General features: G+C 39.8%; 2 protein-coding genes across 3 annotated transcripts in view; one reads left to right on the plus strand and one right to left on the minus strand.

Moving 5' to 3' along the window:
- Positions 1-1,280, minus strand: part of epha3 (eph receptor A3) — a 107,367-nt gene extending 106,087 nt beyond the window's left edge. Inside the window, exon 1 of one of the 2 annotated variants that reach the window (XM_064310338.1) lies at positions 1,061-1,280. In XM_064310338.1, coding sequence (XP_064166408.1) covers positions 1,061-1,145 — 85 coding nt within the window. In that variant the 5' untranslated portion in view covers positions 1,146-1,280. The remainder of the gene's footprint in view (positions 1-1,060) is intronic. The other variant, XM_064310339.1, reaches the window with a different exon arrangement.
- LOC135240620 (myosin light chain 1, skeletal muscle isoform-like) overlaps positions 1-14,079 on the plus strand; it is a 465,194-nt gene that overhangs the window by 41,225 nt on the left and 409,890 nt on the right. The gene's annotated exons all lie outside the window — the stretch shown is intronic.

The following is a 14,079-nucleotide window of genomic DNA, read 5'->3' on the forward strand; positions in this document are numbered from 1 at the left end:
AAGATCAGTTTCCAACTATCACTGAAGACGTTAGAAATAATTTCAGCGTCTCCAACATCACTGTGAAAATCGCCGACTATGCAAAATCATGTCAGAGATGCGCTGCTTAAGTGATTGTCAGTTATCATCAGCAATATATTCACTGCACTGAGGCCATCGACTTCCCAATTCTTATTCTGACAGAATATGAATTCACATATCCATATCTAAAATGACCTAGAGTGATGAAGATTAGTATGCTTTAAGTGCAGCTACCCATATCCCATTTACTCAGTCACAAATTTAGACTCTTGTTAAACATTTTAAAAAACTATCTGAATTTTAAAAAATGCATAATAGTCTTTCGAACACTGACATGGTCAAACAATAAACGGACGCCATAGCCCGATAGGTGATTTCAGACTGAAATGAATTAACCATGTCAAAGGGTTCGCTATTATGGTATGGTACGACGCGTAAACCGCTATGTAGCAGCATGCATTGTCCTTTCTCATAAAGCACACATTTAGTGAATGCGTCTCCCTGTATAACAAGAATTATCAAAACTAAGCTCATTTTAAATATGTTTTTATGTGTTAAATGTGATTTGGAGACATTTAATAAAAACGCGGTTTACATGATGCAACTTGCCCTCGTGTTAATGTTTTACGAGTTTCCACTTACGGTTTGACCTCATGTAAGTACCTGCCATCACCCATAATATGGGTTTAAACTACCTTCTATAACGATTCAGTCAGGCAATAAATCGATAAATAGCATTTTATTTTGTTTGGCCAGCTATAGTGCCCTACATAACGTAGTTGTTTCAGATATCCATTTTAATCGCAATACAAATCCAACAAAGGAAACACGATATATGTAGCAAAAATGCATTAAATGTCACTTTGTTACGTTTCCAATTGTTCTGTAGTTTTCAGACCATCCAGGGCATCATCTGGGTCTGGTCCACCTTAACTAATTCCGTAATCGCCAACCAAGTAACTGAGTCTCCGGCATGCTCCGAAACTGCTGTAGCTCACGATTCGCTTTCACTTGTATTTCAATCCAAACGATATCTTACCTTCATTGGATGGATGACTAGTCAGTTGTCCTTGGCAAATGAACGAGAACAGGGTAAGAAAAAGCACGGGGGGTTTGCAATCCATGACGGCAGTTCAGAGGGCAAAGAGAGGTACATAACTCCATGAAGCATGCCACTGATGTGAGGGCTCCGATTCCGACGCAAGTTACCATTCTCGGCTCAGCGGCTGATGTCAAGTTTGACACCGGAGATGAGGAGGAGTCTGCGCGCTCTCTCCCTCTCTCTCTCTTTGCCTCGCGCAGTGTCTTAGACTGGCTCCACCGAAGAACTCGCTGTTTTCCGCTGGGTCCTATCTGCCAGACGGCTATTCTATTCCACTTTTTCCTTTTCGGACGCTTACAGGTTCACCAGGGGTCAGATTTTATTTCTACGCTAAATCAATATTGCCCATGTACACCGTCATTTATTTGATATAAAATATAGTTTAATCATTTAAATGTAATCCCTTTTGTAATATATAACACCAATCAGAACAAATCAGCACTTTGATAACGTCAGTTCTAGTTTAATGATAGATTTAAAAAATATATATTATTTTTATTTTTTATTTTTTAGAGTTTACTACAATTGCTAACAACTATAAAATTATTATGGCAGAGTGCTGTGAAACATTGCTTAAATTAACATTTAGCTAGTGTATAAACTATATGCCAGACTGGTTAGATGCCTTTAAACAACACCAGTCTCTGTCGAAGACTCTATAACCTTTTATGCTTGGTAGATACAGTTATCATTAACAGAATATTCTACCTGGGAATTAAGTGTGCAGTTACTTTTTTACACATATGGTTTAATGCATTTTAGTGCTCCTGGGAAGGTTTTAATTCTGTCCAAATTAAGTACTGCAATTCTGTGTTCTAGGCTGCAAATATATTGCTAGTGCCATGCAGAAGTGCTGCTCACCACTGTGTGCTTGAGCATGCAAGTGCATTTAAGAATCTATCAATAACTTTGGTGGTCTCAATATAACGATTAAGTTGCTGCAGCTTGCTTTCCAACATGTGTATGAACTGTGGTTAACACATTGGTTAACTTGGCCTGTTTTGAAAAAAAAAAAAAAAACAAGTATCAAAGTGTCTACTGAAACAGGCCTTTGCCTTGCATAACATTTTAGTGTGCATATTGATCTTGTTTACAGTAGGACTACGCCTTGACTTTGGCCTACAGTATGTATTCAATTATATTTAAGTGCTGTAACCATAACCCCTCCAAATGCTATGATTTGCAAAATGAAAATGGGTGGGTTGATCAAATATTTTTGAGAATTAGCACAGAGAGAGGCTGCTGTGTCGATGTGAGACATTGCTCATTTTTATTCCAGTTCTTGTCTGTGGATTGTTTCCCTTAGCTCCGTGCTCAAGGTGTTTTGTCAGTCTGTCTTTAATTCAACCTACTATGAGATATGAAAGAGAGCAACATCCATCAGTCACATCATCACAGTGGTCTTGTATATCATTCAGTGGGTACGTATTTCAAAGTCCTACTAAAATATAATTGATACAGAGTGTTGTCCACACGCTGTTTCCAAATTGGAACTAGGCGGCTTAATTTGTTTACAAATTAATTTACTTCTGGCTTGGTGTCAATAAGTCAATGCATAACTATCTATTTCAATCCTGTGTTAATAAACCTGGTCTTTCACAATGATTTTGTTATTATTGCTAGGAGATGGACACAACTATTGTGACAATGGTTTTGTATACCATCCCACTGACCCATCAACAGTCATTCCCACCCATAGAGCCAGAATGGCTATGATTCCATATATTCTCAGTTTAAAATTCCAAGCAGCTGTTGGGTGGAGTACACAGTTTGATTGAAAGGGGAGTGAACACAACATAAATCCACTAACTGCTAACCAGGGCCCTTTAAATTGTTTTAGTAAACAATACTTCTTACTTTGACAGCTACATTCATAATGGGACCCATGGTGGTAGACAAAGATAATACAATTCCATTGACTGTTGCATTTTTGCGGTTAAATTCTATTGTTCCAATGTTAGTGTTGCAGCAAAAATCACCAAACATCTCCACAAATTACAATCATTTTAGAGATACATTTGGTGATAGCCTAAATATCCAAGGATAAACAGTATGCAGCAATCCCGTCCTAATGATAGTGTATGTGTGTGTGTGTGTGTGTGTGTGTATGTGCGTGTGTGTGTGCATGTGCGTGTGTGTATGTGTGTGCACACATGCAGTTAGAAGTGTAATAATTCTCCATATTCAAAGATGGTTTATTGAATCATTGTATTGTAAACTGATTGAAGCATATACGCAGCTGTACATGTCATATGATTCATTTTTTTTCCCTCTCATTGACCAATATATTATATATATATATATATATATATATATATTTAACCGTTCCTCTCAAACAGTTAAACTTAACAAGCATGCGTAAGTGTTTATTGTCTGAGTTCATACAAGTGGTGAGATTTCTCATCCCAGCCCTGTTTTTCTTTTTTTTTTTAATTTAATTTTGTTTTGTTTTGCTACATACTTTGATTTTGTTTTGAAAAATTATTTTTATTTTAATAGTTTTTGTAGTGTGTGTATATGTACAGTAGTATTATTGACTGGCCAAGTACTTCTGACTACAACACACATTCAGCTTTAAATTTTCTTGAAATGACTTTAGTCCAACTCTCAGTACAGCTGTGCAGGTGACAGTCATTTGTGTTCCAATTGCATTCTTTTATTATTATTGTTGTAGTTGTTGTTGTTACTTGTAAGTGTCATCTGTTTCCTTTATATAATTATATTGTTATCTGATGATGTTTTAATGCCATGCAATCAACATGCTATGCATTTTAATGCAAGTCTTAATTTTAAGTATAATTTTGCAATAAAATGTGAACATCAGATTCTTTCAAAGTGAGCATCTGTCTGCTCTTGGAAAATTGAGCCCTGGAACCATGAAGTCTGAAAGTTAATAGTGATTCTACATATTAAAGCAGTAATTTTAAAAAAGTAGAAATGTAGCATTGCAAGGTGCCAGTGAATAAAATGGATGTAGTGTAATATTTGCCTGCTGTACTTGAATATGCTCAATGCATGTTTACTTCTTTACTCTGTGTGGTTTTGCTAGTCAAGTTTTCTTTGTAGAAAAAGTACGGCATTGCTATGCCAGTTGGATTCATAATGCCACATTAAAAATGTAGGCTATTTTCCCAAATAGCATAACCACATCCCATTTCATATGGTCTGTCAGTCACATTTCATAAGCTCCCCCAACAGTTCCGTCTCCCGTAGGGTAGTTGTAGTGGCTACCTAGCGCTATACAACAGCAAGCCAGACGATTGTGATAATGGTGGTGAGAGCTTCCAGGAATATTCAGTTGGTGGACGTCCAGGCCTTGAATTCCTTCTGTAGTTATTTTGGAGTAGGAATCTCTTCCTAAAAGCGGTAGGCAGAATCTCAGACAGTCTGGATTGGGTTCTTTTTTTTTTTTGGGGGGGGGGGGGTGTTCCAACACAAGCACAGGCTCTCCAGAAGCGTAGTGTCAGCCCATGGCCCGTAGCATGGGATCCCGCCTGAGAGCACTAACGACAGGACCAAATTCTCAAATAACTGTCTGTTTGGGGAGTAAACATGTCTGCAGTGTGATTTACATGAGTAAAACCAAACAAGGAGGCGGACCATCTGAACCAGCAATGAGAGGACCGAAGAGGCAAATGACATTTTTCTTCTGATGGTATTGAGGTTTTGTCTAGAAAAAGCATATGCTGCCATGTGGAGTGGAGCGCAAAGTGTTGTGCTTATTATAGCATGTGAAAATGACTTGGGAGTGTTGTGGAGATTGTCAGCTGTATAACAAGTATGGGCCGATGCAGTCACTGCATTTTTCATTATGAATATTGCAACAATGCAGGATTGTTTCAAAAATGCACTGTACGTTTGGTGGGAGAATGAAGTGAAGAAGGAGATGAGAACATGGCGTTTTGCTTACATTTGTTTCGAAATTGGCTTAGTTAGACTTGAGGACAGTAATTATTCACATTTTGTGGAAGTGGGAATTTCAATTATTGATAGACTAATATATCAGTTGGATGGTTTTTCTTTCCTGTTGAAACATCTTTAATGTTCTACGAAGTAGCAATGCTGTTTCTTGTCTGGTTCCATGGTTTAACTTCAAGGCACATCAACTTAAAACTGAAAGTGCAAAGTTGCATGTATGTTGTTTATTCCAGGTGTTAAATTAGTGGTAGTCCACCAATACAGTCTGCTAGGATGTTATTTCCTCTGCGGCATTAGAAACCGTGAATGACTGAAAGTTATAGTACACATTTCAAGTGACAGTCGTGAAAAGAGTGGAGCAGGATTATTCACTTGTCTTCAGCCAAATGGCTTATTTTTGATTTTGCTAAACTCTTGGATGCTGAAAACAAGATATTAACTAAACTATCAATAATCTCTTGGCGTGACTGCAATTACACTGCTGCAAAATTCACCCTTAGTACTCCGTATCATTTAAACCCTAATTTTTTAGTAATTTGAATTTTATTTATTTATTTATTTATTTTTTTGTGAAGCATTTTACCATACACATACTGTACATCTGTGGAACTACTTAACAGTTCTTTAAAAGGGGCATATGTTCACATACAGGGCTTGCACCGCTTTGCCGAATGTTCTGGTCAGCCGTGCCAAATGCAGTATTTTTGCTTTCATCACAGTGGAATGGGGGACATGCCAATGTTTTAATTTTATAAAAATATTGGTTGTCTGGAAGGAGCTGCGCGGCAGGCATTTCTCAGCGGCGCGAGCCGGTCCTTTCAGCTTAGCGCAAGCGCCGGCTTTCTGCCTCCTGCTTTAATTGAGTTCACAGTTTGTGCGGAAGTGCCACCCCGGTTTAGGTGTGCCAGCTCTGCTTTGCATGCTTTCCCTCCGCCATCTGCTGCCGCCACGCGCCAGCCAGACTCCTGAATGGCAGCTCCGTTTTCTGGCCAAAATAACAATGTGACAGTTGCGTTGCTGTTGATGAGAATCCTGTTACTTTCCTGCGTGCTGACTTCCAGATCCTGCGCACTGTGTCCCTCCCATACCTCGCAGTCCACTCTGAGGATTTATGTGCTTCTCACTGGACTCACTCATCCACTACAGTGCAACTGGGGTAAAGCTGCCCTGATGATAGATTATTACTGGGTTTAGATCAGCTAAGCTACATACTTCTCGAAACCTGCTGAATTTAAGGGTTAGGTTCCTTCCTTTTTTTAAACAACATGCTTTCAGTGGTTTGCAGAGAAGACGGCCAAAAGAAGCAAAACTCACACTGCTACGATATGTGACATATTTATCTTCATAGTTTATTCTTTATTTTAATACCGTCATGTATTCATGAACACACTATAGAAAAATAGAAATATTTTAAATATAGTTTACATTTATTTATTTTCATTTGTTCAGTAGAATGTGATGAATGACTAAAATGTAATAATGTAAGATTATTCACATTGTACGTAAAGTAAACTAATTAATGCATGAACTAAAAAGGCAAGCTAATGATTTTCCACTCTGTAAACATAAATACTCTTTTCATCTGTCATGTTAAAGTATATCTAAAATGCACATAAAATAGGTTACAAATGTAAATGTTTAACACCAAATGAACAAGTAAATCTCATTATTATTAGAGCTGAGAACCACATTGCTTATCTATGGTGATTATACAGTATCTACAATATGTTCTTGTCTATTGCATGTCTATGGTGAACAAAGTCTTAAGGACAAATTAGACTAATATTAACCTGTACCAAAGTGATGGAAAGTTGAAATTGTGGAAAAACAAAATAACTGCTCCAAAGTTCCCCCTCCCCCCATCTGTGAAAAATGGTGAAGATAGTGTTATGGCTTGGGCATATATGGCTGCAATTGGAACTGGCTCGCTTGTCTTTATTTATGATGTGACTGCTGATGGCAGGGTGATTTCTGAAGAGTACAGAAACGTTAGTTTGGCTTAGTTCCAACCAAATGCCTCAAAACTCATTGAACAGCAATTCCCTTTGCTGCAGAACAACAACCTCATACATACGACTATAGCAACCATGGAGTTTTTCAGGGCCGAAAAGTGGAATTTTCTGGACTGGCCAAGTCAGTCACCCAACTTGAATCTAATTTAATATGTGCTTCACTGGCTAAAGACAAGACTGAAGGCAAAACGCCTCCAAAACAAACAGGAACTGAAGATGGCTGCTGTACAGGCATGGCAGGGCATCACCAGGGAAGATACCCAGCATCTGAAGATGTCTATGGGTCACAGACTTCAGGCAGTCATCTAATGTAAGCAATTTGCAATCAAGTACTAAATATGATGACTTAATTTAACACCATGTTAATTTGTCTGATAACTTTTGGGCCACTAAAATGGCAGAACTGTATAAAAAGGTCTGTGCATCTTACATGGAGCACCCAATTTGGATGTAACTTCCCTCAAATTAAGGCTGTACTTTAACTACCTCCATATTCCAATGTGACGGAGGTGTAGAGCCAAAAAAGTAATTGTATCGCTGTCCCAATGCTTACGGACTGCACTGTATATAGTCTGGACTGCACACTGTGTCTAAGATACTCCCTGTTATGGGAGCACCAATGAGATCTCCACAGCATTCTGTGAGTATCTTTTGCAGTCCAGTTCTAAAACAGAAACCAGCTTGGTCAGCAGGCTCTCGCTCTGAGGAAAACTAAGAAAATTAGCCCTGGCTGCTTCATTAATCATGGGCTTTACCTCTGACTGACTTAAGAAAAACAGATGGAATTAAACCTGCAGGAATGCATAGGGGATTTATTTGATACTAACCAGTCATAAAGGGAGAAATGAGCCAATTATATAATATTAGTGTGATTATTATCATCTTTGCACCGTATGTTTGTGTAGCAGCATTGTTATTGCAGGACTGACCAATCCATTCAATAAAACACTCCAATGAATCAAGCTCTTTGCAAAATACATGGGATGGCAGATATTTAGTGCGATATGTTTTTTTGTTGCAAATGTAATGGGTTAGTGCATGATCTTCGGGAACCAAATTATAATGAAAACAGAAAGTCCTCGGAAGCAATTAGTTGCTTCCACTCCTTGTTAAGAGTCAAATGTAATTGCTTCCCAAATTAAATACACTAACCTGCCACATAGTGTGTTTGTTAATGTAATGCAGGGTTTTACTGACTGCGACCACCTTTTCAGTCTACATAAGATAGACTTTCCAGCAAGAGATTTTTATCTCAAAGCTTGACATGGCAGGCAACGTTTCCACCTGAATTTCAACCCCCCAACATTCAGTTGCCGTTTCAATCAATGCACATCTTGCTCCGAAAGTTTAAATTACGTGGGGTGAACATTTCACACTCTAATGAGAGAATGAAGAGATTCCATTGCTGGGAAAGACACTGCTTAGTTCCACACAAACGTTCTGTGACTGAAATGCGTTGCATCACGTGGATGAATTATAACCTATAATTACAACCTAAGTTGCAAATTCATTTAAAATTCAACTGCCAGTGAGCCTTTAGGCTTACATTAAATTATTCCTTTTTTAACTTTTCTAATTCAACTGCTTGGGAAGTAGGCTACCGAGTCAAACACTTTCTAAGTTTCATAAAACCGCCGCCAACACCGCCGCCGCCTCCATTACAGCACATTGGCAAAAGAATGATCCGGGCTCATTTGAAAATAATCTTATCTATGGATAATGAGAGGCTGCCAGGTGCGTGATTACAGCCTGCTGAGCCTATGACATTATTGCTGACTCTGTGACAAATTCTTCAAACCGGAAAATGACACTACCACGTAAGCACGGAACCTTCATTTTTGAAAATAAATCTTTTTTTTTTTTTTCTTGGATGGAAGAAAACATTTTTCTTTATATAAATGGGCCAATATCCTCCCCCCCCTCCCCAAATGGGTTGTGTATGAGACCTCAAACCCTACAAAGAAGAGTTAATTACACCAGAGAGGCATCTGCATATTGAAGGGGACCGCAGTAAAAGCTGTGGTGTGAGGGAGGGTAATTAAGTGAATGCAGTGTAATTACAGCTGTGCCCCTCGGTTCCTCAGACGGCGGTGACAGGGCAGAGCCGTCTCGCCCCTGCAGCCCTCTTCCGCACGCTCAGAATGACGGGGCATATTCAGCCATCCGGGCTCGCCGGCCGCAAGGGGGTCACCGACGCGTCTGAAGGGCTCTTATGTGAGGGGTCTCTGACAAAAGACAACCCCGTCCCTAAAGTGTTGTGCACCTAATATCAGACACGGTTTCAGGAAGAAGAGATGCATTCGTTCTCTGATGAGCATGCAAGGGCAACGTGGTAATACCGTAGAACTTTTCACCTAACTAATAGAAACACTTTAGACATTTAAAATTAATTATATCATATGTAATATGACAGGATGTAGATTTTAATTTTAATGCATATTCTTATTTCGTAAAATATTTATTTAGTATCACTATTTATGGTTTCAGTAGATTTTAGTTTGTATTTTATTTATTTATTATTTTTATTGAATTCTATTTACTTACTTTTTTTATATTGTTCCATTCCTACCCCTGACTTCATAAACTTGCAAAAAAGAGAAAAAAACTACTTTCAGTGTTTTATGTGGCATGGCATAATTTGTGACATAAAGTGTGTCCCTAAATTCATATGAATTAATTTTCTTATGAAATAATATAATCAAATCAGTAGTCAAATATTTTTGGCTGAATAAAATAGCTCATAGCTGGTCTGTTTTGTTGGATCTCAGATGTTGGCACAGTTGTATCCTTATTTCAGGAAGTAATTTATAAACTGCGGGTAAATATATCATACTGTACTGATTTGATTGCATATTGCCAAAGTGGTCAGAGTTTGTAAATTAAAACCATTCAGAATTATGTAAAATTTATTGTGGACCACCATTTGAAAGTAAAGTCATTTATCTTGCCTGTTGATCTTGTTTATTTGTTTGTTTGTTTTTTCACAGAACATTAAAATAAGTATTAATAATGAATAGTTATTTTCATATGTGGCCATTACAATGAAGTGTCTGAAAGACAGTGAGTCTTTGGGCTGTGTGGATCTGTCTCCCTGTAGAAGCCCAGGCGAGATGTTGGGCAAACAGAAGAGCCGCTCCAGCGTCCACTCGACGGCAATTCATTTGGACAGGGAGGAGATTACCAGTATTTATCTTCATCACCATATTAGCCCGCTGCCCCTTCTCCTCCGCCCAGGGGAGCCTGCTTTAATTGCTGAAAGCTCAGATAGCCCGCAAATAAAGCATAGGAGGAAATTGGAGTTCCAGAGAGGATCTTCACCTTGAGTTCTGTTGTCATCCTCTGAGAGGTATGGACAGGGTGGAAAAGCTGACAGACAACACTGCGGGCAAATTAATTCAACCCACTATAATAGACAATCCGTATCAAACCCATTTATCATAGGGTTTTCATGGGGGAGGCAACTGGATGGTGCTCTTTGCTCTAGCGTGATTAATGCACTTTGTCTCACATTTAGATATGCCTTGGGATTGTGTATATGAGAAAATGTAAGATAACCACAGCTTAATCTTAAAATAAAGCTACATGCAAACGTTATGCTTCCAATTTACAATTCATCGTTTTTTAATCAAATTACATTGATGAATGAAGAAAGATATTTGTTTGATTATGGTAAAGAGAACATATAAAGATTTATTAAAATTAATTTATATTATTGATTTTTAAAGAGCATTGTTTTACTGAAATGTACTTGACCCATTTAACACAAGCAAATGGCATGGCATCCATATAAACACTTATTCCAAACAATTGGCTTTAACTTAATTTGCAGCTGGAAAGTAAGCAGTAAGTTCTGTGCTTCTGATTTAGGTCAGTAACTCTGTACTTATGAAAGGAGAAGTCTAATTAAAGTGGCATACAGGGAATTGGCCAGCACAACATGTAACCCGTTTAATTGGACAACATTTTAATGGGAAATGGGACATGAGGTTATTCATTGGTCACTCAGGCCCTCACTGAGCCTGACAGAATAAAAAAACGAATAACTCAGATGCTGTGCTTCATTTGCTAAAAAAAACAAAAGCAGGGGAGTGGCCAGGAAGTTAGCGACACGAAGCATGAGTGGGACTGGAATACATCGCAGCAGAAAGGAGGGCAGGAGGAGCGGAAGAGAGGAGAGGGCGCATGAGTCTGAGAGCACGCCACAAGCTGGCGTGCCGTGCGTCACCGTGGAGAGACGGCGGGGCGGGCCTGAGGGTGGCTGGCAGACAGCGGAGACTCGACTCGCTCGCGCTCCCCACCCCCCCTCACTCTTGCTCTCGCTCTACGCGCTACAGGCTACGCACTGCGGCAGGTCACGCTATGCCCGTGCTCAGGGCGTTGCGCCCCGCCCCACCCCCACAGTCCGTGGCTGTAGCCTGTTGTCGTTTGCATCTTTAATGCCAGCTCAGCGTTTCGGGGGGCGGAGGCAGGGAGGTTGCGTGACTCCCGCACTCTTGTCCTTGGGGCGAATGTGAAGGGGGGAAATGATGCACGACAATGACAATGGTAGCCCGGCAGAATGGATGAGGTGAAAACCATGGTGTGCTTCTGTGTCTGGGGGTACAAAATGGGGCAGGAGGGCCGTCCTTTCTACCCAACCGTCTACCCAACAGCATCAGCCAGCCTCGCATCAGCAAACGCCATGTCCGCCAAGGCTGCGCCGGCCCTCGCCTACCAGCTCACCTTCTGGAAACTTCTCCTGCACCTTTGCTGTGCCAAGCCTCTAGCATCACTAAACCGAGTCACAAGTGCCACGCAACAGGGCAGGGAGGTATCTGTAAATACGTTGCCTAATCACACATAATCAATCAAATTACCCCTAAGACAAGACGAGAAGACAATGTTGTATCTGTAATATCGTTGCCTAATACTAATCATAATGTACTGACAAACGCAAACCATTTTAAAAAACTGACCTAAAACTCTCCAAAAATGTCAAGTGCTGAAGGAGCAAACCCGTGATAGTCTTGTCACAGTAAGCAGCAAGATTCCAGGGCCATGAATGTAGCCTGTGAGTATTCATCCCTCTTCCAACAATCTGTCACCAGTCGATGCACAGATCGCCGTGCAGATTTGCCCACCACCCTCCACCTTGGCCATGCAATATTGCTGTTTAAAGCACGGTCATATATCACTGCTGGCTGGGGTATCGGGAACGTGTCACACTTCTGCAAAAACCGAGATTCAACGCGTGACCGTATCTGCCCCCTGGACTTCACAGCGCACACAAAGACATCTGTGTTGCTGTATCGTGTATCCCCGTGTGAGCTCACAGTCGCCTGACCTGTGTTTGTTTGTTTCTGTTCATTTGGAGGAGGAGCATGGCACACGCTTGCCAACTGCCCTGACCCCGTACACGTTCAACAACAGCTGCAAATAGTTTGATTTACATCTGTTTGCCAGCGTCCTGATTCGGTGCTTAACCCCTGAGAGTGAATCAGAAATGACACCTGAATTTGATGCAGGTGCGTACGGAATGTGTTAACTTGAACAAAACAATGTTATTAATGCGGGTCAGATGCACTTAAGATATGGTGTTTGTCTGCCAGTGGTGGTATTCACCTTCTGGAAAAGTTTTAAATAACAATGTTTATTATTATTATTATTATTATTATTATTATTGTTATTTACTTGCAAAAATGGTGCCAGGGTCTAAATGAAAAACATGCAAGATAACATCTGAAAACAATGCATATAATAAACCAGAGCTCATTGCTAATTACTGAAATACAATAAAATACTATTTTCTCACAGCACTGCACCAACTTACAGTTTTCTTGGCACAAATTTGCAACACACTGCTACCTATGTAGAAAATAAATTTAAAATACCACAGATAACTGTGGTCTATTCAGAAATAGGCTGAGTTTCTTAGTAGAACACTTGAAACGACACCGGAGTAAGGGTTTTTACAGGGGCAGGGTGTCTAGCGCTCAGGGGCATTTTATCATCGATGCCCCACTATATGGCTTTGATGTCCCCTAACACAAATCTCGCTGATAATTCAAAGCAGCCAGTCGTCGATTCAATTCTGGACACATTTGTGACAGATGGCGCGGTCCTACCGTCGGAGTCCCGAAGCGAAGCGTCGACAGCGTCTCCGCGGCGTCTCCGCGGCCTCTTCACTCATTCGGCTGTTTACTTATCGCTCTGTCCTCAGGAAATTAACTCTACCCGTGCCCCGTGTGCAGCCGCTATGAATGCGCCCCACAGATTACCGCCATTAGTCATCAGCATTGTTAAGCTGTAGGTAAGAAAATACTATCTCCAAAGCATCGTCTTTCCACAGGAGCTGGTGGATAGAGGGGAGGTAACGTGCTTCCAGGAGCTGTGTTCTCTGAGGCTTACGACGGCGATGTGCATTTTATTAATAATAATAATAATAATAATAATAATAATAATAATAATAATCTCAGACATGAGACTCATTGAGTATCTGCGCTTTTCTGGGTGACGGTGGCTTGAGTAGAGCTGAAAAGCTCCTGGTTTCTTCAAACTGAAGGGACTGTATCGGTGAAGCAGGATAATCCATTTCGGACGACCAGGCGCTTTGAAATTGGAATAATGAATAACTTCTCACCACAAAAAAGCCATAAAATTACTTCCTGTTATCACAGTAGTAAAACTATTTTTTCCCAACAAGTACATTCATGAAAGAAACTTTCCTTCAAAAGCCACTAGTTCTTTTTTTTTTTTTTTTTAAGTCATATTTTATACAATATGACTTAATTGTCCAATGAGCATGATGGTACATGCGCATGCAATATCTAAATTTTCATACAGCTGACAACAACCAACTAAAAACATTTTTTCGGACTTTGTAAATAGCATGTCTAACACTTATCTTAAATGGAATTCTTATATAGTAATTAATCTCTTTCAGGGTATTCATAGGCTATTCAGGCTATTCATAACCACTATGATGACCACGATAATGTTGTGCTATTTTAAAAGTATTAGTAAACCTAAACATTCAGATATAAAATG

This window comes from Anguilla rostrata, chromosome 15 (assembly GCF_018555375.3).
Source record: "Anguilla rostrata isolate EN2019 chromosome 15, ASM1855537v3, whole genome shotgun sequence".
In the NCBI taxonomy this organism is placed as follows: domain Eukaryota; kingdom Metazoa; phylum Chordata; class Actinopteri; order Anguilliformes; family Anguillidae; genus Anguilla; species Anguilla rostrata.